This window comes from Cyrtonyx montezumae, unplaced genomic scaffold (genome assembly GCF_038088225.1).
Source record: "Cyrtonyx montezumae isolate F1298 unplaced genomic scaffold, pur_monq_1.0 scaffold_39, whole genome shotgun sequence".
In the NCBI taxonomy this organism is placed as follows: domain Eukaryota; kingdom Metazoa; phylum Chordata; class Aves; order Galliformes; family Odontophoridae; genus Cyrtonyx; species Cyrtonyx montezumae.
In genome coordinates, this window is record NW_027072044.1 from 308,161 (window position 1) to 331,213 (window position 23,053).

Genomic DNA, 23,053 nt, shown 5'->3' on the forward strand with positions numbered 1-23,053 from the left:
TGACTTTAGAGGTCTTCCAATCATAATGATTCCATGATTCTGTGGTCCCATGATCCTATGGTCCTGCCTTTGGCAGTGTCTGTTCTCTGAGGGATCGTAAAAAGGAAGGAAGCAGCAAACAATTATGTCCAATCTTCTGGTGGTCAGCGACTTAATACTTCCTTGGCTGGAGGTCCTGAGCCATCGTGTTTCATAGGTCAGAGCACAGCAATGCCATGCACACGTATGTCACATCTTTAAAGACTGTTTTTGAGGCTATGCCTTACAGCAATGAGCTCCAGTTTAACTATGTGCTGGATGGACAAGTGCCTCCTTTCTCCTGTTTCAAACCTGCTGCCTGCTGGCTGTGTCGGTGCCTTCCTGCTGGGTCAGCCCTGGAAAACCTCCGGGCCCATTTCTGAAGCTCTCCATCCACTCTGCTCAGCCTCACTGCCTCATCTGTTTTACCACCTGTGTACATAGAAGCACCTTTTATCCCATATGCTTGGAGATCCTCTCCATCCTCTTGCAACCACCGGCTGGCATGAACCACCCTCCTATTTCCTAAAGCAGCCGAGATGCAGAGAGCATCCTTTGTGGTTCCAGCCCAGCCTTGATGGATAACAAGCAATGCTTGTGTCCTTCTGCGAGCCATTAAACAGCCTCTGCCTGTGCAGCAGTTTGAGCCCAGCTGCTGCACAATAAAAACATCCTCACATCAATACTGCATCGCTCTATTGTAGACCTTCGTGGTGACCTTAGTTCAGGGCTGGATGCATCCCTGGAGCAGCTGCAGTGCAGCATGTGGCACGATGGGCCATGCTGGTGCTGGTGCATGGCCACTTCCTAAGCTCTGCTGCACCCCAAGCTGCATCCGTGCGAGAGGGTTCCTGCCCACACCCTCTGCAAGGAGGGAAGGGTTGCACAACACCGGTGACAGTGGAGGAGGCTGCCCTGGGAACCCAACCTCCAGGCCACGTCCTTGCCTATCTCCTGGCAATGGGAACTGGGAGATGGAGGTGTCCCATCTGCAGCCCAACCCGCCTCTCCCTGCAGCACCCATGGGACTATTTCCCAATGAGCAGTTTTCCAAATCCTCTTTTTGTGCACAGAGCAAAGCGGCCCCAGCATGCTCATAGCTCTGCGGAGGTGATGAGGACAAGCTCCAGCTCATCCAGGGATGCTCTTGTTGTGATGCTCCTCCTGCAGGTACAATATTAGCACAAACTCATAGGCAAGAGAAGCTTTGGCTGAACCGTGGTGTGATAAAAAAGAAATCCCAATTTTTCTAAGTGTCCATGGAAGTGTCTGTGCCAGCACAGCAGTGCATCATCCCAGCAATCATGGTGCATCTCAGCCTGAGGCACTCAAAGTTTATTTCTCATCAGAGTTGCGTGCCTCCTGCGAGCTCCCAGGACAGGTTTTCTTTGTGTCTCCCTCAGTGTTGAGTCCTCACAGAGGATCTGAAATCCTGCGGTAGCACAACACAGTAATAGCCATAATGACAGTTCCTGGTGTTGTTTTGTTTGGTCCAGCTGAGCTGGAAGAGCTGGCAAAAACAGTAATTATCCACTACCTTCCTTTGTTTTCTGTTTTTTTTTTCTTCTTTATTTCTTTTTCTCCAGGTATTGCAAACACTCAGAGGCAGCTCAGATGGTGATAACTGCACTGGGGTGAGGCTGAAGGCACCCCACCCCACACTAAGGGTTGTACACCCCCCCACTTCTCTGGGGCTGCAGTCCACGTGGTCCCAATCCACATTTCCAGGCATGAATGTGGTGGAAATATTGCTGGGGGTATTTGCTGGGAGAAAATGGGCTGAAAGGTGCTGGCATCATCCCTGCACGGTGACAGGAGACAGCTTCTCCACTCTATCTCCTGTTGGAAAGTTCAAACAGTGATGGGCAAGGTGCTGCCTCCAGATCTGCTTTGAGATAGAAGCTGTGTGTTGCTTTACGGTTACACAGGTATAAGGCAAAGCTAATTCCTGCAGAGCAGAGAGAATAAATCATCTTGGGCTGAGGAACCCCTGGGCTGGGATTGAAAAAAATCTATCTGTAACGAGTCCAAAGGAATCAGCGGGTGTCTGTCTGCCACCTGCATGTTTCAAACCTGATACAGCCTCTGTTGTGAGTCACACAGCAGGACGAATAATTTCCACCGAGAACAGTTGGATTTTCTTTTCCAGTCAGGGACTAGCAGATAAAATATTAAAGCACAAGCAGCAAAGCTTGTAGGGCCCTCGCTGTGCAAAAAGCTCAGAGTAGACAGACTGACGTCCCAAGTATGCTGTTAAGAGAATCACCAATAAAAGAGCAACACTGCAAATAGGAGAATCGTGACTTTATCCCACACTGGGGAAATACTGTGCATGAGCTGCAGTGTCAGCCCCATGCCTCTGCTTGGGGATCAATCCTGCCTGCTCTTGAAGGCACAGTGTTCAAGTCAGAGGCAAAATCAGGCTGAATTTCTGGATGTGCCTCTTCACCCTGCTAGCTTTTGGGACACCCCCCAGACATCAGCTCCTGTTTCAGGCACTGAGCAAAAGTGCCGGGAGGCATCCAAACCCTTTGGGCATCTCTGTCTTGCCCCCTTTTGGAAGAGCTGCCTGGTGGTCATAGAATCATCCATCACAGAATGGTTTGGGTTGGAAGGGACCTTAGCGGCCATCCAGTCCCAACCTAATGGGCAGTGGCACCTTCAGGTTGCTCAAAGCCCCATCCAACTTTGAGCACTTTCAGGGATGGGGCATCCACGGCTTCTCGGGGCAGCCTGTTCACCCCCATGGTGAGGACGTTTTTCCTAATATCCAATCTAAGTCTCTCTTTTGGCTGAAAGCCTCTATGCCTTATCCTATCGCTACACTCCCTAATAAAACAGTCCCTCTTCATCTGTAGACTCTTTAGGCACTGGAAGCCCGATAGAAAGTCTCCCCGGAGCCGGGGAGATGCTTCCCTCTGCTGGCACCGAGCAGTCCTGCAAGCTTCACAGCCCCACTTCCCATTAGCAGGAATCAAGAACTCCCAGGGCTCCTTCCTCACGGCTAAGGAGGACTGTGTTATCTTCATCCACCTCCTCCCTGGTGGGCTGTTGGATGCACACAGTTTTTCTCGCCTCCCAGACGATGCCTTGTTTGTCTGTACATCCCTAATAAAATCTTTGGAGTTACATCCTTCAGCTATGAGAGAAGATCACTGCACCTTCCTGCTCAGCCCAGAACGTCTTAGGGGTGAGATGCCCCAGTGGTTGTGCACTCTTCCATCTCCACATGGGCACCAAAGTGCTGCTGGAGGAGATGTTCTGGTCTCCCACGACTGGATGCTTGGGATTCACAGCAGCCAGGAGGTCTGGGGAATCCCATCTCTGTGCTGGGGTATGAGTATGGCATGATGTGAAAGTCACTGTGGCAGCAAGGATGCCCTATTTGTGCAGAATCCACTCAGCGAGGCACTGGGCTAGGAATGAAGCAGTTAAAGCAGTGCAAAACACAGACATACCATCGTGTTGTATAATAGATCCTGCGTTATTCTGAGCATCTCCACTGCAGCTTGCACAAATAGCCCCAGACCTGAATTTTGCCCCAAGTCGGCACTCAGGTCCCAGCCTTCCCACTCCTGTCGCTTGCACAGAGAATTACCAGTTCTGCATTGATTTGCCCGACGCAGAAGGCTGAGATCCGTTTAAATGCACCTAGCAGACATCAAATACCAGACGCAGCTTTAAAATCAATTCGGTTCAATCAGAGTGGGGTTTCGTGTTTTAAGGCAAACTTAAAACGAAGGAGCTCAGCGCAGTGAATCCCGAGGGAGGGGACATAAAGCCACCCTGGGATGGAGGTGGGGGGGGGGTGCTGGGGAGGGAAGCATTGTTTTCTACAAAGAACAGGAAACGAGCCTCAAAGAGTACATGAAAGAGACCTTAAAACAAATGCAGATCAGCAAGGGGAGGGGAAGGGAGGAAGGGGGGGGTTCTCGGCTCATCTCCCAGCTGCTCTGCCCAGTGAGAGCCTGCAGAAACTTGGAGCAAATGGGACTCTTGGTGGGGAGGGACGAGGTGTTGGGACATGCTGTCCTCAGCCTAAAGGGCAGGGCCCCGTGCAGCCCCAAAGGGACAGGAGGAGCCTGGATTCACACAGCGAAGAGGGAATGCAATCCACGGGGACTGGGCAGTGCAGCATCTGGGACAAAGCAAGCAGGTGATGCTTTGGGCTTTGCTGCAAGGCTTTGAGCTTTGCTCCAGTCTTGGGCCGCTCTCCCTGCTTGACCAGTGTCCCCATGGCATACAGGACACTTAATGGATACCAGGAACAGTTTATTCTCAGAAAGAGCAGTAGTGACAGGCTGCCCAGGGAAGTGCTGGGGTCACCATCCCTGGAGATGTGCAAGGGACATGGAAATGTGGCACTGAGAGACATGGTCAGTGGGCACGGTGGGATGGGTTGGGATTGGACTGGGTGGTCTTAGAGGTCTTTTCCAACCTTAATCATAGCATCACAGAATGACTTAGATTGGAAGGGACCTTAAAGATCATCGAGCTACAACTCCTCTGCTGTGGGCTGGGTTGACTCCTCCCCTCCAGCTCAGGCTGCCCAGTGCCCGTCCATGGCTTTGAAGACCTCCAAGGATGGGGCACTTACAGCTCTGAGCAGCAGTGCTGGGGCCTCACCTCTCTCTGGCTAAAAAAATCCCACAATATTTTTCCTAACATCTGACCAAAATTTCCCCTCCTTTAATGATTCTATGATTCTTTAGCCCTTGCACACCTCCACTCAGCCTCAGCTCTGGAGCTCCTCAGGGGACATCAGGGAGAGGGAACAGCATTGCGATGCCCTGTGGCAGAGAGCCTGGAGCTCCTGGTATGCAACGAGCCTGGAGAAACCATGGCACGAGCGAGTTGGATCGCAGCGATGCCAAAAATGCACCATCTCTACACACAGCTTTTCTTCACGACGATGTTTCTCCCACAAAGCACTCATTCAGTCCTCTTCAGAGGGGGGACCAAGCCCTCTGTGGAACATGGCCACATCCTTCTGCTGCTCCTCATAAAACACGGTTCATGTTGGAGCCAACTTGGCTGGGCTGAACAGTAACACAGCTAAGCCACTTCCTCACAGAGGAGGAGGGCCGGTGGCCTTCTGCCAAAGGGGACAATGTGGGACCGCAGCGCTGCTCTGCGTGCACTCCCGTTCCTGTTTACGTGGAGGCTGGCTGGGTGACAGGAGAGGTTTCCCTGTGTGTTTTTAAGGCGACGTTTAACCAAGCATCGCATCCACGGAGGAATCTGAATGAGCACAGAGGGCAGTGCCATGCTCCGGCCGTGGGCATGTCTCTACAGCTGTGATGGGAGCGGTGGTGATGGGGAGATGATGCAGTGACTCTGTCCTGGTCATGAGCTGGGGCCCACAGCCACAAGGGGAGTGGTGAAGGGATATCATGTGGTGATAGGGGAACCTTGTCCCGGCTCAAATAGTGTCAGGGCTGTTCTGGAGCAGGTCCTCCCATACATCACGACTGATGCCATCGGGACCACCCAAACGTTCTAGACTGGGCCCGTGCTTTTTAAGACCAAACATCGCCACAACAAGCACAGTTCAAGCCAGTGTCACTTCACACCGCCACGCAAGACACGGCTGTGCCACCAAACACCGCGGCTGCGTGACTAAACCGCCCACCAGAGCTCCCCAGGAGGAGACGGAGCCCCGAGGGCGGGCGCTGAGCCGCACGTCCCCACGCACTCCCACCGCACCCGCGCTGCCATTTTGTCGAGGGCCGCCCCTCGCCCGCCACACGCGGCGGAGCCCGGCAGGGGGCGCTGTGGCGCGGCGGGGCCCGGGGCGGTGCGGCGCGGGGCGGCGCAGGGCCGCCAGGGGGCGCGTGGCGCGCCGCCTTTGTTGCCGTTGGCGCCTTCCTCTATATAAGCGGCGGCGGCGGCGGCGCGCGGGCTCCGGCGGGCTCGGCTCGGCTCGGCTCGGCTCGGCTCGGCTCGGCTCGGCTCGGCTCGGCTCGGCTCGGCGGGCTCGGTTTTAGCTCAGCTCGGTTCGGCTCGGCTTAGCCCGGCACGGCGGCGGCGGGAGGATGGAGATGAAAAAGCGGCTCACGCTGGAGCTGCGCAACAAGAAGCCTGGAGAGGTAACGCGGCCGCCGAGCACATGGCGGGGCCGGGGGGGCCGGGGAGGGACGCGAGGAGAGCGGCGCGGCCCGGCCCGTGGGCGCCATGGCGGAGCGCGGGGCGGGCGCGCACGTGTTGGAGCGAGGCTGGGCCGCGCTGCCGCGGTTCCCGTGGCCGGAGTTGGCCTAAAATGGTGCTGAGATGGCTCCAGCCGCGCCGGGGACGTCTTAACATGGCCGGAGCGGCCCCGCGCACGCGGCTCGGCCATGTTAGGGGCGGCCCCGGGCGCTGCCCGCCGCCCGCGGGCGCCATGGAGGCCCTGAACGGAGGGGAGGGCCTGGGCTGCGCTGGGGGCCGGTGGGGCCTGAGGGTGCTGGCTGCGGCCTGAGCTGGGTGTAGGGCCGGGGCCTGCTGTGTTGGGCTTTCCTCCGAGCTCGCTGAGGCCTGCGCCTGTCTGCCGGCCCGCCTGCCCTGCTGCTGCGTGGGGGCCGTGGGAAGGAGCCGGACCCCTTCTTGGGGCTGGAGAGCGCTGGAGGTTCTCAGTTTTGGCGGCGTGGAGGGCGATGGCAGCAATGCAGGCTGTACTTTCCCCGCTGGTGGTGGTGGTGATTCGCAGCCCGACCTCACCTTTGCAGAGGCGGATAGTGCTGCGTGGGCTTGCTACGAGACCTCTCTTGGGAGGGGAGGGAGTGGGGCTGTTGGCATCAAAGGTCGAAATTTCCACGCTTGGGCCTATGCCTTTGAGTGGGGTTTCTCTCCTCTTGGAGGCGGGGAAGCTCAATGCTGAAGCACAGACACGAGGAGCCCATGCTGGCAGGGGGAGAGTGCTGTGATAGACCTACCCAGCCTAAAAAAAGGAGTGAGGCGATAGCTGAGCTGTCCTAAATCACTTTGCTGCTCAGTTTCCTTCTCCAGTGCCTCTTTGGCTGAACTTTCTGCTTCTCAGTGCCTGCCTGTGGCTTGTACGTCCTTTGCTGTGCTGAGGAATGCTGTCTGCTCAGCTGGTGGGGCCAGTTAAACTGCCTCGCTGCTATGGTGTTTAGATCACACTGCACACAGTGGTCAGCCAGAGCTCGAGGCTGGGAGTTTGCAGCCTTTCAAACCATTTGTGTTATCCTTCAAGCCTCAACTCTTGGAGCAGCTCATCATTGCTGTGTGCAGTGCTTCAGCAGGGAGGCCTGTCCTTATCTGAGAGCAGCCTTGCTGCCCTGCTGGCTTTGTCGTAGTGAGATAGCTGTGACTGTCACACAGCTCCTGGGACAGATCGCTGTGTCTCTGCAGCACATTGCCCTGGGCTGCTCCAAATCGAGCTGGGGTCACAAGGAAAATGCTCCATAAATGGAGCTTGTGGTTGAAGTTAAAGCCTTTCTGGATAGCAAAGAAACTTGCAGAACAAGAACAATTTGAGGAGTAGAAGTGTCCCTTCAAGGCTGCAAGCTGCAGGTTTCCTCTTGTTTGACACCAGGAATTTGAGTGTGTGGCATGTTGGGGAAAGGAGCAGGCTCAGAGCGTGTGTGCCCCGCAGCCGAGGCTGGTACGAGCCAGTACTGCTGCTGGAAGGAGCAGTCCTGGCTGCTCAGTCCTGTTCTGCTCTTGCACTGCCAGCTGCAGCATTTGTTGTGCTGGCCAGGGCAAGGATCTGCTCCAAGTTAAGCAGGTCTCTCCTCAGCTAGGTTGGTTCTTAACCCTGTAATGTTCACTCTCACTTGTGTGGTGGCACTGAGTGATAGCAGCTAAGTGCTGGCTTTGGCCACCTTTATGCTTGGACTCTGATTCTTGGTTTAATTAGACTTTTGTCTGAGAAGCAACATGAGCTTAACCCCAAAACTCCTGGATGAGCTTGTTTGCTGCTCTGCTCAGAGCCCTGACCAGTCCAGCTACCTCTGGAGTTTGTGTTAACTCATTCTGACCTGGAGTGCTGCTGTAAAGTTGGCAGGGCAGCCAACTTTAAGGAAGAAAGCTGGCTTCTACTAGGACGAAGTAATGTTGATGTGACTTCCTGAGAGTTGTCTGATCTGGGCAAGAATTAGAGATCTTCAAGGAGGAATGTGTAGATCAATATGAGCTTTCTGGCCAAGACTCATTTTTGCATCTTGCTGCGAAGAATGTTTGGGGTGAAAGCAAAATTTGGGAACAGCCCACAGGAACTGGGGCTGTGCTTCAGAGAGATTGAGGGGGCTGCCAGGTATGTGCATCTCCCCTTTGAGTGCATACAGGGTGCAGTTTTGTGTTCTGTGGTCTTACTGTTGTGGGGGATTTTATACTGAAAGAGGTAAACAGAATTAAAATTACTGCTGTGCATGTAGTCTGTGCGTGGCAAGATTTTAGATGCCATCAGTGCTCGAAGAGCTTGGAGGCTGTGGGGCATGAGGGGTTTGCTCCATAGAATATCCATGTTTGGAAGGGAACAGAATCACTGAGTCCACGCAGAGACTTTTAGTGGGAGTGTGTCTTCAGTGGTTCACTGGGGAAGGTTTTCCAGTGCCTAAGGCAGGCCTAGTGTTGTGGGGAGAACCAAAGGGGACAGAACCAGGTGACCTTGTTTGGCATGCTGTTCAGCCTGAGCTGTGGCTCTGGAAGGTTTTTGAAGCTTTGTGAAATGCTTTGATGGAACCTTATGGTTCAACCTCTGAAGGTTTCCTAGCGGAGAAAGGTTTCAGGCAGGCCTTGGCCAGAGTCATATGATGTGTGGTGGTAAAAAACTGCACAGCTGAAAGTGCTTAAAGGGTGAAATCCTCACTGTGGTTGCTTGTGCTCTCTCAGAAGTGATTTAAGATCTTGCATGTCCCTTAAGTTGAGCACAGGGAGACCCTTAGATGTGCCTGCTGCTGTGAAATGTCACTCAGCCCACAGTCAGCTCCATGGGCTTGAGGTGAGGCTCAGCTGAATGTGCGATGACAGCTCCTGAGTGTCTCTGTTGGCAGGTGAAAGAGCTGGTTCTTGATAACTGCCGTTCGGATGATGGCAAGATCGTTGGGCTCTCTTCAGATTTTGAGAACCTGGAGTTCCTCAGCATGATCAACGTCAACTTGCTGTCCATCTCCAATCTCCCCAAACTTAACAAGCTCCGGAAGGTGAGTCCCATCTCCAGCAGTCCTTGCTCTGAGACAGGCAGGCTGACCTGTCTCTGATGAGAGCTTTCTCCTGCATTAGCTGGAGAAAAGACACTTGGATTCACAGTAAGCTGAGCAAGTGGGAGGTCACTTTCTAATATATGAGAGTATGTTTATGAGCTTGCATTTTAAGCATCCTTTCTTGTCTTTACTTTTATAAATTTCAGTCTCATGTTTTAGGTTTTAGTGTATGTAGTTAGATAGCAGGATATGTCCTCCCTCAGACCTGCAGTATTAGAATGGCTGGGAATGGTATTATGTGAATTTGGAAATGGGATCTCTGGAATTGCTTCTCTAATTAAATGGGGTTTTGCTACAGTGTAGTTGACAGGGAACTCTATTCCCTTTGTTGGAAGCTGAAACCCTTTGTGACCACCTGATTTTTCCTTCTGGCAGCTGGAGCTGAGTGATAACCGGATTTCTGGTGGCCTTGAAGTTCTAGCGGAGAGAACTCCTAACCTGACCCACTTGAATCTAAGTGGCAACAAGATTAAAGACATCAATACCCTGGAACCCTTGGTGAGTGGAAGGCAGTGCTGGGATCTAAGGGATGACATTTCCTTTGGGGAGCATGTCTGTGCAGCAGAAGTCCAACATCTTGGTAACTGTTCCAACAGCACTTCGTGGTTCTGATGGGAACAGATGAGTGGGTCCAATTTGAGGCTGGGCTAATAGTTAATGGCTCCACTGTCTGGAAAACCAGCAGCCAGTTGCTAAACAGAAGCATGAAATTTGGGCTGGATGAGTAGAACTGTGGATGCAGTGCTCAGTGTCCATCTGAGAAAGGACCGTTAATGGGTCGGATGCAGTTTGAGGTAGGTGGCACCTGGGGTGTCATGGAGATATGAGTTGCTTGGACAGCAGTGAGGGCTTCTGTTGCATCAAGCCAACGGTATTCTGTGTCCGTTGGGCCATTGGTGCTGTCAGAACACACACTGCAGGAGGTTTTTGTTGTGAAAGTAGGAACAGCATTGCTGATGGAGCTAAACTGCCCCAAAAAAGGCTCTTGCCTTCTAGAATCTGTAGCTGTGAAGGGCTGGATCTAGGGTGTTGGCCTGGTAGGTGTAATCTTTGGTCCCTCCATCCCCTCCTAGAAAGAGCTTGAAACTGTTCTCCTTTGCTTAGCCTGGTGCACAGCCTGTCTGGAGGAGCTGCTGTGCCTGTGCTGAATCAGGTACAGTTTGCAGGCACTGAGCTGCCTGTATTGTTCTCTTGGGCATTTTGCCTGATGTTTTTGGGCAGTATGAGCCTGGTTTTGTAATTTCTCCTGCTGTGTGGGAGTTGGGCACTGTGCTTGTTACCCACTCTATCTAGGAGGAAGTGAGATTCCTATATGGGTCCAAGGAGAGGAAGCTGTAGGACAGAGGAGCTGAAAAGGAGTCATCTTTCAGCATAAATATTGTCCTACACTTAGGAAAACCAGCAGCTTATCTCCACCTGAGGAGCACATGGTGAAAATAATGCATGCGAATATCCTTCTGTGTGTTAGATATAGGTAGTCAGCAGACCATCTATATTGTAATGGATGCTTTATCTTCAAATAATGTTGACTTGTAAATGATCTACTAACTTGATCTTTGCAGAAAAAGTTGCCAAACCTGCATAGTCTGGACCTATTCAACTGCGAGGTGACAATGCTCATTAACTACCGGGAGAGCATGTTCTCCCTTCTGCCCCAGCTCACCTACCTAGATGGATTTGATGCTGATGAGCAGGAAGCCCCTGACTCAGACCCTGAGGCAGATGGGGATGGACTGGAAGATGAATATGAGAACGGAGAAGGTAAGGATTTTCTCCTTTTATGTGGGAACAGCTCATTTTTTCCCCTTCTTTATGATTGTGTTGCTAAAAAAATGATTACAACTTGCCATGTAAGTAGGGGCTGTCTGGACAGCCCTGCTGTAACCTGAGTAATCTCAAAGATAATACTCAAAAAATAGTATAGATGATGGTATATTTGAATAGATCTATATATAGATGGTACACAAATAATGCAAAAGGAAGATGGCTCACCTTAAAGATGACAAAGGCTTGCAGTAGACACCACGTAGGTGGGATCTCCAAGAAGAGATCATTCCCTGGTGGTGGTCTGCCCTTAAATGGGGTTTGGGAGATGTGGAGCCAGGCTCCACCCGTTCCAATCACACAGGTATATCACCTTTAGCTGTGGCCCTGTGGCTGCCTCGGTGCTCAGCTCAGGTGATCAATCAGTGGTTCAGGCTGTGATTTGGCAGTTCCATACACCTCATTCCTTTCTTTGGTGGGCTGCATCAGAAATGAAGCTTGCTGCAAGCTGACAGGGCTTGCTGCTGGTACTCCTTGTGCTTGTTTAGTGTGATATTACTCCAGCTCTAGGAGGTGTGGGATTAGCAAGTATTTGGAAACCATAATATCTTCTTTTGGTAGAAGGTGAGGAAGAGGAGGATGATGATGAAGAAGATGACTTGGATGAAGAAGTCATTGATGAAGAAGATGATGATGACGATGATCTGGAAGGTGAAGAGGAGGAGGATGGAGTAGATGACGAGGTGAGGCTTTCTATTATTGAGTGTCTTCAGCAGAGTTTTGGCTTAATTGGCTGTGTGTGTGAACTGCAAACTTGTGTCCCGTCAGACGAGATGTCACAGAGCCTCTGTGAGCAGATTCAAGGGGTCCTACCCTGGGCTTTGGCTTTTCCCATCCAGATACTTTTTGTCCTGTGAGAGTTTCTGGTTCAGTAGTTTTCTACTTGGACTGATGTTTCTGTGTCAGTCTTCAAGCCGTAAGGCCGCACACACACAACTTGTAACAGGTGCTGCTAAGGTTCTCCATGCTCAGCTTGTGCCTGGCACCCTAAGTAAGGCAGGAGCATAGGTGAAGGAAAAGGATTGTGGTTTGTGTAACAAGGTGTTTTGTTTTGACTCCAGGAGGAAGATGAGGAGGAAGATGGTGAGGATGAGGATGATGATGAAGCTGATGATGGTAAGTTGAATTCTAACAAACTCTATGCCTTGTGAAGCTGTCTTGACAGTCTTGGCGTGTTTGCTCTATTCTCAGAGCTTCCAAATCTTCTGTGCCTTGTGGCCTTCAGCTTTTCTATGATAAGTGCAGTGTAGCTCCTCGCAGACACTGCTGAACTTGTTAGTTTGTATATATAGTTAGCTTGTGCCTGAGCTAACTAAAATGGAGGCTAAAACCTGAGAGTTAGGTGGTGGTGATGGGGAAATAAGTTTCAGTACTGGGTAGGTCTGCCAAATATTAGAGGAAAGTTGCCTAGTGGGCCTGTCTAAGTAGCCTGAACTGATGGTTCTTGCCAGACTGGGGCTTGTCGTGTTCTCCTATTAGTGGTCTCTGAGAGATGCTCTTGGAGCTCTAGAAAAGGGGTATAGTCCTGAACTGGAGTCCGTACTCCTCTGGTCATAAGAACCCAAACAGACTGACAGAATGTAGTGGCTGGCATGACTTGAAATGTCCTTGCATGAGTTTGGTCAGAGATGACTGAATTGTGCAATTGTTATGCTTTTGGGGGTGCTCAACAAAAACCTTGCTTTGAAGCAGTGGATGAAATGTGGGATGCTGGGAGACCATAAGGTAATTCCTGGCTCTTAGGAGTTGAGGCTTTTTGGGGTAGCATGAGAAATGGAGCTGGGTGGATCTGATACGACATGGGGAGAGTTTAGTCTGTGCTTGCTCGCTGGCAAGCTGTGGCTGCTGAGGCTTGTAGTCACAGCTCAGGTGCTGTTCCACAAGACCAAACAGAGCTTCATGCTTCACCTCTGTTTGCAGACCTTCCACGAGGGGAGAAGAGAAAACGAAGTCTAGAGGATGAAGGAGAGGAAGACCCAGAAGACGAAGAGGATGATGAGGATGACTGATCCCAGCGAGCCAATCAGTTTTACAGACTATGACTGTGCTTGTCTTAACCTCCCCGTTGTGTCTATGTGAGACTGTAAATCCCCATCTCCCACTCCTCCTCCCCTTTGTATGGCTGCAGCGTCCACAATATATTTTTTTAAGATGTAGAATACTGTAGGCATTCAGGGGAATCTTCCATACAAGGCTCTCTTTCTCACAAGTATCTCATGACCAAAGGCTTTCTCCGTTCTGTGGTTTGTGCAGCAGTTTGCAAAAAAAAAAAAAAAGAAAAAAAAAAAGAAAAAAAATGTCCTGCTAGGGTATCTTTTGTGTCTGAAATCAGCTTTGCCACACTGGACCCAGAACTCCAGCTCACCACCCTGCCTGGCAGCCAGGAAGATGTTTGCTGTCTGCATGCCCTCAGACCTGCTTTCCGAAGGCACTCGAGCCACCTTGAGCAGTGGGTGCAAATCTGGTTCATCTGAATGGACTCTAAGCAACAGATCACTGAGGTGTCTCTGATCAGAAGGAATGGTGATGTGATCTCTGGAATATGCTTGAAGATACTTTAGTGCTGGGATTGTGGGGTGCCTGGGGTCTTGGGTGGGGGGGGAGGGGTGGTTGGGTTGACTGCTTGCAAGTCCTGGTACCTCTGGTGATGCACCTTGCAGTAGCCCTGTACTTGCTTTCCTATTTTTTTGTAAACTGGAATTTTTTTTCCTGATTGCCACCTGATAACTTGGACCTGGATGCCCAAGGAATGCTGATGGATGGTCCCGATCATCTGCTGTGCTGAAGCTTGTCATCGTTCTGGCAGCCTGTGCTTTGGGAAGAGATAGGAAATAGCAGGTTTAGGGATACTGCACTTCTGTCAAACTCCATTTCGCACTGCACAGAACACGTTCAACCAGTATCACTGTGATGCACCTAACTCGGCGTTCCCCGAGAGACCGTGTTAGCCTATATATTCTCAGGGTCCTTCTGCTAGCCAGTAACAGCTCTGGACAGTTGCCTGGTGTGTGTCCTCCTCCTTTTTCCTTTTCAGCACGAAGAGAAGTGCGTGGATCAGAAATGCAGCGTGCTCCCACTCATACTATTCACATGCTGCAGGAGCAGCTGTGGAGCATGTCTCCCTCTGAGCTGGGGTGGCTGGAGCAGGGAAGGAGGGAATCGGACCGGGGCTAGCTCTCCACTGCAGGCTTTCTGGCCTCTGAGCCTTCCTTCCTCTGCCACGAGGCATTCGGATGGCACAGCTGATAGCTTCTGGAGAGACCCTGCAGCCTCCAGAGATGGGAACTGTTGGGTGCTGGGTGCCTGTGTTCGGGACAGAGGGAGCAACACAGTGCTGGGGGCATCCCTCTGCTGCGGGGGCACTGGCACTTTGTAGAGCTCTGCTGGGTGCTCTGGGCAATCCATTGGCACCCAGAGCCTGGAGGTGACGCTCACAGAGTTCCTTCAGGAGTGGTGTGTGTTTGCAGCACATCAGAGTTTCTGTTGCTTTGTTCTGTTCTCACTGTTGTCTCTTGCATTGTACAGTAGCTGTAACCATTCGGAGAAGAACTACTCCTGTAAAATGCAAACTGAGTAACTTATAAATGTTAAAAGGAATTTAAAAAGGAAAAAAAAAATCAGAGCAGCAGTTACTTCTAATTTTTTTTTCCCTGCATTTTTAGCAGATTGTATGGATTTTATAATAGCCTAGTAACTGTCAGGTTTCGATTGGTCAGACTAGTCCCAGGAATAAGGATCTCCAGCCCTTTTGTATCTTTTGTTACAAAATTTGGATTAAAAAAAACACAAAAATCTTTTAATAAAGACTTCAGTTTTTAAAAATCCATTGCAATGAACGTTGTTTTCACTGCCCTCTGCTCTGGGAACACCAGAGCTGCCAGCAACCCGTGGAAACCCCGGCTTGGAAATGCTGGGGCAGTTTTTCTTGAGCAGCTGGATCCTCTCCTGCAGTGGTGATGGCTCTGTTCACCTTTCCATGGCCTTTTTTTTGCTCTGAGCCCCAGCTGAGAGGATACTTGGTAAGTGAAGCTTGTCTGTTATCGTTGTGGGGGGGCTTCCTACATGGGGTGGTGGTGGGAGTGGATCCATGGGGCTTGGATTGGGGAATCTGCAGGATCTGTGGGGTTTGTATGGGACTGGTGCAGCTCTGATGTGGGCTGCTCCTGTAAATTACCACTGCCAGGTTCCAGGGGAGCTGTGGGGCTGTTAGTGGAAGGGCAGGTCAGTGTGTATCTGCTTTTCTATCTGTGGGAAGAGTATCTGTTTAAATGCTGAAAAATGAGTGAGAACAGCTTTGACTGCTGCGAGCATGGCCCTCTGAGGGCAGTGGTACAGCTTAAGGGTGGCACAGGGTGGTGGGGAGGAAAGGGGTGACCAGCCCATGCTGGGGCTGTTGAGGGATGGGAGCAGAGCTGCAGGTGCAGTTTGTGCAGCACTTCCAGCAGGAGTGTGGCTGAGGCTGCTCCCCGTGCTCACTTTCTGCTGTGCACAGAGCTGGGTGTGCAGGAGCTGTGGCTGCAGGGAGCATGCAGCACCACCATGTGTTTTGGGGTCAGTGCTCCTGGGAAAGAGCATCCTCTACAGCTGTTGTGTGGGATCTGTAGGGTTGGGTGTATTATGCAGTGGAGTGAGCAGCTTGCAGCTACTGCTTGCAGCAAATCCACCTTCTTCCAGCCAAAGAAAATAAAATCTCCAGGTGCTGCAGTGCAGGATGCAGAGCCTGAGCTCCGGGCTGGGCACCAGGATGGGGGCTGCCCCTGGACAGAGTTTAAGCCCATCCCTATAAAGTTTGTTCCATATTCTGTCTCCTTCAAACCCACCCTTTCCACATCCTTCCCGTGTTGGGATCCCTTGCTGAGCAATCCGGAGTCCCTGCTTGCCTCACCTGCACCCTCATGGGGGTGGGGACAACTCCTTAGGGCTGATGCAGCTCCCCATTACCCCCCACAGAGGCTCTCCCAGCCACTGCTCCTGTACAATTCCTATTTATTAATTTCCAGATCTTGTTCCTGAGCATCCACCACCCTCCCTTGCCCCCCAAAACCCGGAGGGCTGGAGCAATGGAACTGCTAGGGAAGGGGAGAGACACAAGGGGTCCTTGGGGGGCTTAGCACTTCAAAATAAAGGGGACAGAAACTCAAGAAAACAAATTGCCACCCCCCCCGCAATCCCAGGCTTAGGAGATGCTCCCAGGGTTCCAGTGCTGTGGTATGGGATGCCCTGAGCCCAGCTGGAGTAGGGCTCCTCAGAGCTGCGAATACAGGGAGTTCTCCATCTCTGGCGTCAACTTCGAATGGAAGGAGGCGATGCTCACCCCAAAATCTGCAGGGAGAGGTAAGAGAGAAGTCAGGTCTGGAGCTGGGCTGCAGTGTAGGGGTTGCTTTGGGGGCGTGCAGGGATACTATCTGTGGGGAAGGCAGTGGGACTGATCTCTGTCAACCCCTTCTCCCTCAAACGAAACCCGCTCAGAGCCCTGTTCTCACACACTAAAGGGGGAAAGAAGGGGGGTTCTCATACTCCCTCCCATTCGAAGAGGGCACCTGGGATCCCCCACCCCCCTCCCAGGGCCATACCCACGTCTGTGTCCATGCGCCCAGCTGCTGGTGGGTTCTTGCGGTGCTCCTCAATGTGCAGTGTCATCTCCTCCCGTGAGGCAGTGGAGTAGGGGCACTGCATGCAGGTGTAGCGGCCCCGCGTGTGCTCCCACACGATGCGGCTGTTGGAGGAGTGCCCTGCAAGGACAGGTGAGGAGGGAAGCACAGAGCCTGCTGGGAGCACCCGTGGGCACGAGTGGGATATGTATGGGGCAGTGCTGTGGAGCTCTGGGCTGGGAGCCCTTCTCCCATTCTGAGCCCTGGAATAGGAATGAGTTCCAGATTTGGGGGGGGGGACTCCAAATGTAAGAGAGGAGTTGGCCACGGGCACTGTGTGGAGCTGTGCCACGGAGCTGTGGGGTAGGAGCACCCCACTCCAAGGAGGGATCCCAAATTCAGGGGAGCCCACCGCATCTAGAGGGGGGGGCACAAATGTTGGAGCCATGGTTATCACATGGACCTTGGGGATAGCAGCTTTCCACTCTGAGCCCTGCAATAAGCACAGGTCTCCTCTCTGTGGGAGGGACCCCCAAATCTAAGATGAGAGCTGGCATTGGGCATCACATGAAATAGTGTCCCTTGGCCATAGCTGCTGGAAAAGTGGGGGGGTGCTGAGTTCAAGCAGCTGCTGCACCCCCTATTGGTGCTGCTGCTGAACCCAAGCTTAGCAGGTTCTGGTGGGGGAAGGGGGTGTGAAAGTGATGCAGACAGCAACAACTTCCCCTCCTACTTCAAGGCCTACCTGGGCAGCGTGCCCTCTGCATGGGGCTCCCCAAAATGAGGGTGCTTTCCCTCCCCGTTGTGCTCTGGGGGCTCTCCCCTCCCCTACAGCCCTCCCTACACCTCCCCCCACCCTCCCAGTGACAAAGCAGCCCCCAACCAGTCGGTGCCGAACTAACCTGGAGTCACTCCTGAGCCAAAGCATGGGAGGAGTGGGCTGACACTCACACCTGCGGAGGGAATTGAGGGGCGAGACAAGCATTAGGCCTTCCCCTCCCTGGGTTGGGGGGGACGTGGGGGGCAGGCCTGACACCCCAGCATGCGGGAGAGCAGCAGGGCTGGGCCAATTTGGAGGATTTTGGTGCTCGCTTTCAAAATTTTTCTGTCCCAATTTGGTGGGGGGAGATGAGGAACGGCAGTGGGATGAGGCAGAGGGCGGTGGGGGGGTGGGCAGCTCCAGGCTGTGAGCTGTGGGGTGAAGAGGGGGGAAGGGAAAAATCCTCGCTGGTTGTTGTCGTGTCCTGGTCCGGGAGCAGAAGAAGCATTGCCCTAACGGCCGCCTGCGCTCACCTTGGCTCTTCTTCCAGACGGCGTTGGAGGAGGATGAGCTGTGGCTGGGCGTGCAGGGCCGCAGACGGGGCTGGGCTGTGGGCAGGCTGTAGGGCACCGGGGGGTGCACGTAGGAGAGGAACGGCACCGAGGAAGGGGGGGGAGGAGGATGAGGAGGCCCCGAGAAACGAGTCAAGGTTGGAGGGCCAAACAGGTTGGGCTCCAGCAGCGGGAAGGAGTGTGCGGTGGGTGGGACGAGCGGCAGTGCTTCCAGCGAGCCGGGCAGCTCGGGCAGGCTGGAGGCTGTGTCTGCACCGGGGGCGGTGGTGATGACTTCTTTGTCTGTGTGCCGGATGACGGTGGGAGGCTTGGGCGGCCCCTCGAGGGGTGGTTTGGCCGTGGGTTCTTTGTCTTGGGTGGAGGCGGTGGGTGGGGTGGGCTTCTCGGCCTTTTGGGGCGGTGGAGCAGGGCTGCTGGCGCGGTCGGAGCAGACGTGGAGGTGCTTGAAGAGGGAGCGGTGGGTGCGGAAGCGCAGCAGACAGTTCTCACATCTGTGGGGCCACAAGCAGCGTCAGGCCTGGGGCAGTCCTCCCGTGGTCTCCTTGGGGCATGCAGACCTCCCCCCACCCATCCTGGGGTCTGCCCTGTTAGGGTGGGGTACTGGGGATGTGCCACGGGCCAGCCCCAAATGGGACGTGGGATGGGGCAGTGTGCACCTGGGATGGGGACAAGTGGGGGACAGGGGCAAGTGGGGGACCAGGACTCACTTGAAGTAGCGGTTGGGTTTGTAGTGCACCTTCATGTGAGCCATGAGGTCCTGCATGCTGGGGAAGGTCTCTGTGCAGCCCAGCGTGGGGCACTGGAAGGTTTTGCCTGCAAAGAAAGAAATAGGGCTGAGTCAGCACTGTCCCCATCCCCTTCCGTGCTGCGTCACTGTCCCTCCCCCCCCCCCGGGCTCTGTGAGCACAATTTGTGCACCACAAGGCATCTCTGTCTTGCTGTCCCTTACCCTCGAGGGACTGTGTAGGTCTGTAGTGCACCTTCAGGTGGTCCATCAGCTCTTGCATGCTGGGGAATGCCAGTTTGCAGCCGTAGCTGGAGCAAGCGTAATGCTTCCCTGCAAGAAGACACCACTGTTGGCCTCGTCCCCTGACCTGACTGTCACCTGTGGGTCACAGGGGTGGTGATGCACACAGCTCACCTGGGGCTGGACGGCGCTTTAGGAGCCGCAGGTCCTGTGCTGGGGGGGCTCCTCCGCTCCCCAGTGCCGGTATGGGGCCGCTGGGCTGCACTGCCTCACTGCAGCCTGCAGGGAAGAGGTGGAGGGCCTTAGTGCTCTGTGCAGCCACGTGATCCCAAACCCTCCCCCCTGCCCTGGCTGCAGAGAAAAGCCTGATCCGAGGGGGGCGGGGGGTTGTGGCTGCAGCTCTGTGCCTCCAAATTTCTGTTGCTCCTCAGCGTCACATCCCTCAGCCAGCAACCATCCCCACACTTCCCCAGGGACTCACCTGCCCCTTCCCCGGTGTATTTCCCCCCCAGGGAGAAGGGGGGCAGAGCTTCATCCTTCTCTGTCTTCATGGCTGCTGCAGGACACAGGGCTCTCGACTTTTTGCTAGTGCTGCACCCAACCAAAGAGCAGGGGTTAGTGATCAGCATAGAGCAACAACTACCTCCCCCTGCTGCTGTCTGAATATTAAAACCATCCCCAGAATGCTAAACAGAAGCATGAAATTTGGGCTGGATGAGTAGAACTGTGGATGCAGTGCTCAGGGTCCATCTGAGAAAGGACCGTTAATGGTTGGATGCAGTTTGTGGTAGGTGGCACCTAGGTTGTCATGGAGATGAGTTGCTTAGACACCAGTGAGGGCTTCTGTTGCATCTCATAGGTTCATAGGTTCATTAGGTTGGTAAGGACCTACAAGTTTATCTAGTCCCACCATCCTCCTATCACTACCCCTACCCACTGAACTACTAAATCAAATCCCTTAGCACCTCATCTAAACGCTTCTTGAACAGCGCTAGGGACGGTGCCTCAACCACCTAGGCTGGAGAGCCCGTCCCCAACTCCCAGATGATACAGTAATGGAAGTATTTTCTCAGCTCTTCAGGGGAAATAAAAGTTAACGTGCATAGTTTTGGGGTGCTGGTAGATTGCAAACTGTATTGGGAAGCATGGCCCGGATGGATGGGGGGGGTCATCTCAGCACATGGGGTGGCACTGAAAGGAGGTGCTTGGGTTGGTGCTGGAGTCCATGAGCAGTGTTCATCCCAGGAGCCAGCAGCCCCCATGCACCAGAGCTTCCAATGTATTTCTTGATTTCTTGATAAACTGAACTTGGGAAAATTGCTTTTTTGGTGGCCTGCTCCGTTATTATGGCCTCATCTGGAGGGGGCTGGCATTGGGACCAGGTGGTGCCACTGGGGATGGTGGCACTGCTGGTCCAGTTAGGTGGTGGTTTGTGACGATCCCAAGGATGTGTATGGTCAGGAACCAGTGTAGGAGCATCACTGCTCCAGGAACTGTCCCTGACACAGTGAGGATCTGCACAGACACAGCATGCTTAGGCCCCCAGACCCCAGCTCTGGGAGAGGTGGTGGCACCTGCACCATTCTGCTGCCACTTGTCACCTCTTGCAGGACAGCATTCTTCTGCAATGCTAAGCATGGTGCTGTGAGCTGGTGTTCCCATCTCCAGGACCCCACAGAGATGTTACCCCTATCCCAGAGCCATCGCACACACAAGTGTCACTTTTCATACTGTTTTCCTTCTAACTCAATGGCATGCTCTTGTGCTGAGTGGCAACCTCAAAATAACCCTTTCTGGGGTCCGAGGGGCTTTGTAGCCCTCAGTCACCCAGAGCAGCTCTGGTACTGACTCAGTTGAAAATAGGCAGTTAATAATAATCATCTCCCTTAAGCAAACAAGAGGGTTTGTGTGATTTTATAGACATTCACAAATCCACTCAGGGAGGAGAAGTGGGACAGATAATCCCATCTGAGCATCTCTGTGATGCTCCTCGGCTTGGGAGACAAAGGCTGGCTTGTGGGACCGCCCCTGGGAGGTGACAGCTGAGCAAGGACCCCCGGGTTGGCTTTTAACCCCTCCCCCTCCCCCACCCCCTCTTTACCCCATGGGTGCAGGAGGAGGATGCAGGGATGCTCAGGATGCCAAAAGGTCCCAGTGCTCCCAAACTCACAGGGCTGGAGTGATGCCATGCATGGGGGGGCTCTCAGCTACACACCCCATGGCTTTAAGCCCTATGGCTGGCACCCCCCCGGCTAGCAGCAACCTGTGTCTAGTGGCCCCCATAGATAATACAGCCATAGCTACGAACCCATATGGCTGGTAGCCCCCCCCCCCGAGCAACCCCCTGCCCATGGAGTAATGCAAGCAGCACCCTACCAACAACACAGCCCCCCAACAATACACCCATGGTTACCATCCTCCTACAGCCATTAGCAGCCCACCCCCCCCGCCCCGCTAACAGCCCCTTTGTCTTACCAGCAGCCCCCCCAACAACAATACACCGCGGCTACCATCCCCTATGGCCAGCATCCCCCTGCTAACACCCCCTTTGTATTACTGACAGCCCCCCAACAACGCACCATGGCTCGCAGCACCATGGCCAGTAGCCCAGCGTGTAGCCCCCCACCCCCCCCATGCTAGCAGCCGCCTGATACAATTGACAGCCCCCCCCGCACCCCAAATCCCAGCCAGCAGCCCAACCCCCAGCTGTCCCTACACAAACAGCACTATGGGCGCTGACCCCACCCCGGGGGCACCGCAGCCTCCGCAGTGTTCCCCCCCCCCCTCACCCCTCCCCCCAGCGCGGTGCCGTCCGCACGTACCGGGACTGCGGGGGGGGCCCGGAACGCGCATCAGCGGCGGCGGTGCGGCCGCGGGGCCATTTTCTGCTCTCGGAGCTGTCGCGAGAGCGGGGGGGGGGGTGGGGGGGGGAGGGAGGGAGGGGGAGGAAGAGGAGGAGGAGGAAAAAGGCGAGGGGTGGTGGTGGGGGGTGAGGGAGGAGGAAGGAGAGGGACGGAAGGAGGGGTGGGGAACGCGGGGGGGGCCGTGGTTCCTGCCCTATTGTCTGCGGGAAGCATCGAGGGGGGAGGTTTGTGGGAAACCCCCCCAGAGCAGCACCTGATAGCGCCCCCTCCCCCCCCCAGTGGGATCCTTTGGAGAACCCCTCCGAGCACCCCGAGCACCCCGCAGCCGTGGCCGCTGAGCACCCCCAGTTCCTTGGAGCATCTCTTGGGGCATCCCGAGCCTATCACACCGCCCCGAGCCCCCCCCCGCCCCGAGCTGCCTCTATCAGGGTAGAGTTGGGGGGCAAGGGGGGGTGGCAGCATCCCATTCTCATTTGCACATCCCCCAGGGAAGGTCAGAGGGTGCACGAGGGCGATTCCCGCACCCCTCGAGTACCCCACGCCTTTTCTTTTGGTCATCAGAAGTACAGCAGTGTCATCGCTGTTGTCCCCCTCTCCAAACACGGACCCTAAATCTGCATTTATGGGAAGAAATCCCCCTCAGCTCCGTAGGGCGTGGAGCTGAGCTATAGGACTGAGCGCACTGAGCTAGACCCGCGTACGCCCCAACCCCACGCCCCACCCCGTGCCCCCACCCCCCCCTTCCCCAGGCCCTAAATGCCATTTCCCAGCAGCCTTTAGCAGCCATTTGCTTCGCGCAACCCCGACCCTATAGGAAATAGGGTCCCTTGAGCCCCCCCCCACCCCCCCCAACTCAACGTGACCCTCCCAGCCCATTTGTTGGCTTAGGATCAGCCCTTGTTCGAGGGGGTGGGGGTTGTAAGGAGGGAGGAAGAGGAGGGCTGAGTGGTGAGGCTGAAGGCTGCGTCACTTCCTCCATCCGGGGAGGGGACGAAGGGCCCTGAGCCCGCACAGACCTTCACACCTCTAACGTGCCGTGGTCCCCAGCAGCACAGGGGACACTGGGGACAGACGGGGACCACCCCCATAGTGCCGTGGTTTCCACCCCGTGCCTCCACGCAGTGCAGGAGCATGAGGTGGGGTTGGGCTCTGCTCTGTGTGCAGGATGCACTGTGCGGGGGCTGGGGCTGCACCCATGGGTGTCCCCCATGTTCCTCACGTGCGGGTCCTTTGCCATAGGATCCAGATAGGGTC

General features: G+C 54.3%; 2 protein-coding genes across 6 annotated transcripts; one reads left to right on the forward strand and one right to left on the reverse strand.

Annotated features, from left to right (window-relative positions):
• The first annotated feature begins 5,954 nt into the window (after positions 1–5,954).
• Positions 5,955–14,837, forward strand: LOC136054657 (acidic leucine-rich nuclear phosphoprotein 32 family member B). 2 transcript variants are annotated; one of them, XM_065745981.1, is made up of 7 exons: positions 5,955–6,107; positions 9,012–9,161; positions 9,597–9,719; positions 10,784–10,982; positions 11,610–11,728; positions 12,107–12,161; positions 12,966–14,837. In XM_065745981.1, the coding sequence occupies exons 1-7, from the start codon at positions 6,054–6,056 to the stop codon at positions 13,052–13,054; spliced, it is 789 nt and encodes a 262-aa protein (XP_065602053.1). In that variant the 5' UTR covers positions 5,955–6,053; the 3' UTR covers positions 13,055–14,837. The 2 variants fall into 2 exon arrangements, with proteins under 2 accessions (XP_065602053.1, XP_065602050.1); XM_065745978.1 differs by having other exon boundaries at positions 5,959–6,107; positions 11,607–11,728.
• Positions 14,838–16,282: 1,445 nt separating this feature from the next.
• On the reverse strand, positions 16,283–22,889 carry ZNF414 (zinc finger protein 414). Of its 4 annotated transcripts, none has more exons than XM_065745989.1 (9): positions 22,824–22,889; positions 19,417–19,526; positions 19,110–19,214; positions 18,918–19,025; positions 18,676–18,781; positions 17,930–18,459; positions 17,539–17,589; positions 16,619–16,777; positions 16,283–16,367 (listed from the first exon to the last, which is right to left on the reverse strand). In XM_065745989.1, the coding sequence occupies exons 2-9, from the start codon at positions 19,484–19,486 to the stop codon at positions 16,291–16,293; spliced, it is 1,206 nt and encodes a 401-aa protein (XP_065602061.1). In that variant the 5' UTR covers positions 19,487–19,526; positions 22,824–22,889; the 3' UTR covers positions 16,283–16,290. The 4 variants fall into 4 exon arrangements, with proteins under 4 accessions (XP_065602061.1, XP_065602060.1, XP_065602059.1 ...); XM_065745988.1 differs by lacking the exon at positions 22,824–22,889 and adding an exon at positions 21,758–21,804; XM_065745987.1 differs by lacking the exon at positions 22,824–22,889 and having other exon boundaries at positions 16,623–16,777; positions 19,417–19,592.
• Between the last annotated feature and the right edge of the window lie 164 nt (positions 22,890–23,053).

Coding starts and splice junctions, on each gene's coding strand:
- LOC136054657 (XM_065745978.1), top strand. CDS start 6,054: ATGGAGATGAAAAAGCGGCTCACGCTGGAGCTGCGCAACAAGAAGCCT. Junction 11,729..12,106: donor AGGATGGAGTAGATGACGAG/GTGAGGCTTTCT, acceptor TTTTGACTCCAG/GAGGAAGATGAGGAGGAAGA. Junction 12,162..12,965: donor TGATGATGAAGCTGATGATG/GTAAGTTGAATT, acceptor CTCTGTTTGCAG/ACCTTCCACGAGGGGAGAAG.
- ZNF414 (XM_065745986.1), bottom strand. CDS start 19,564: ATGCTGATCACTAACCCCTGCTCTTTGGTTGGGTGCAGCACTAGCAAA. Junction 19,026..19,109: donor AAAGCGCCGTCCAGCCCCAG/GTGAGCTGTGTG, acceptor GTCTTCTTGCAG/GGAAGCATTACGCTTGCTCC. Junction 16,778..17,538: donor TGGCTCAGGAGTGACTCCAG/GTTAGTTCGGCA, acceptor CTGTCCTTGCAG/GGCACTCCTCCAACAGCCGC.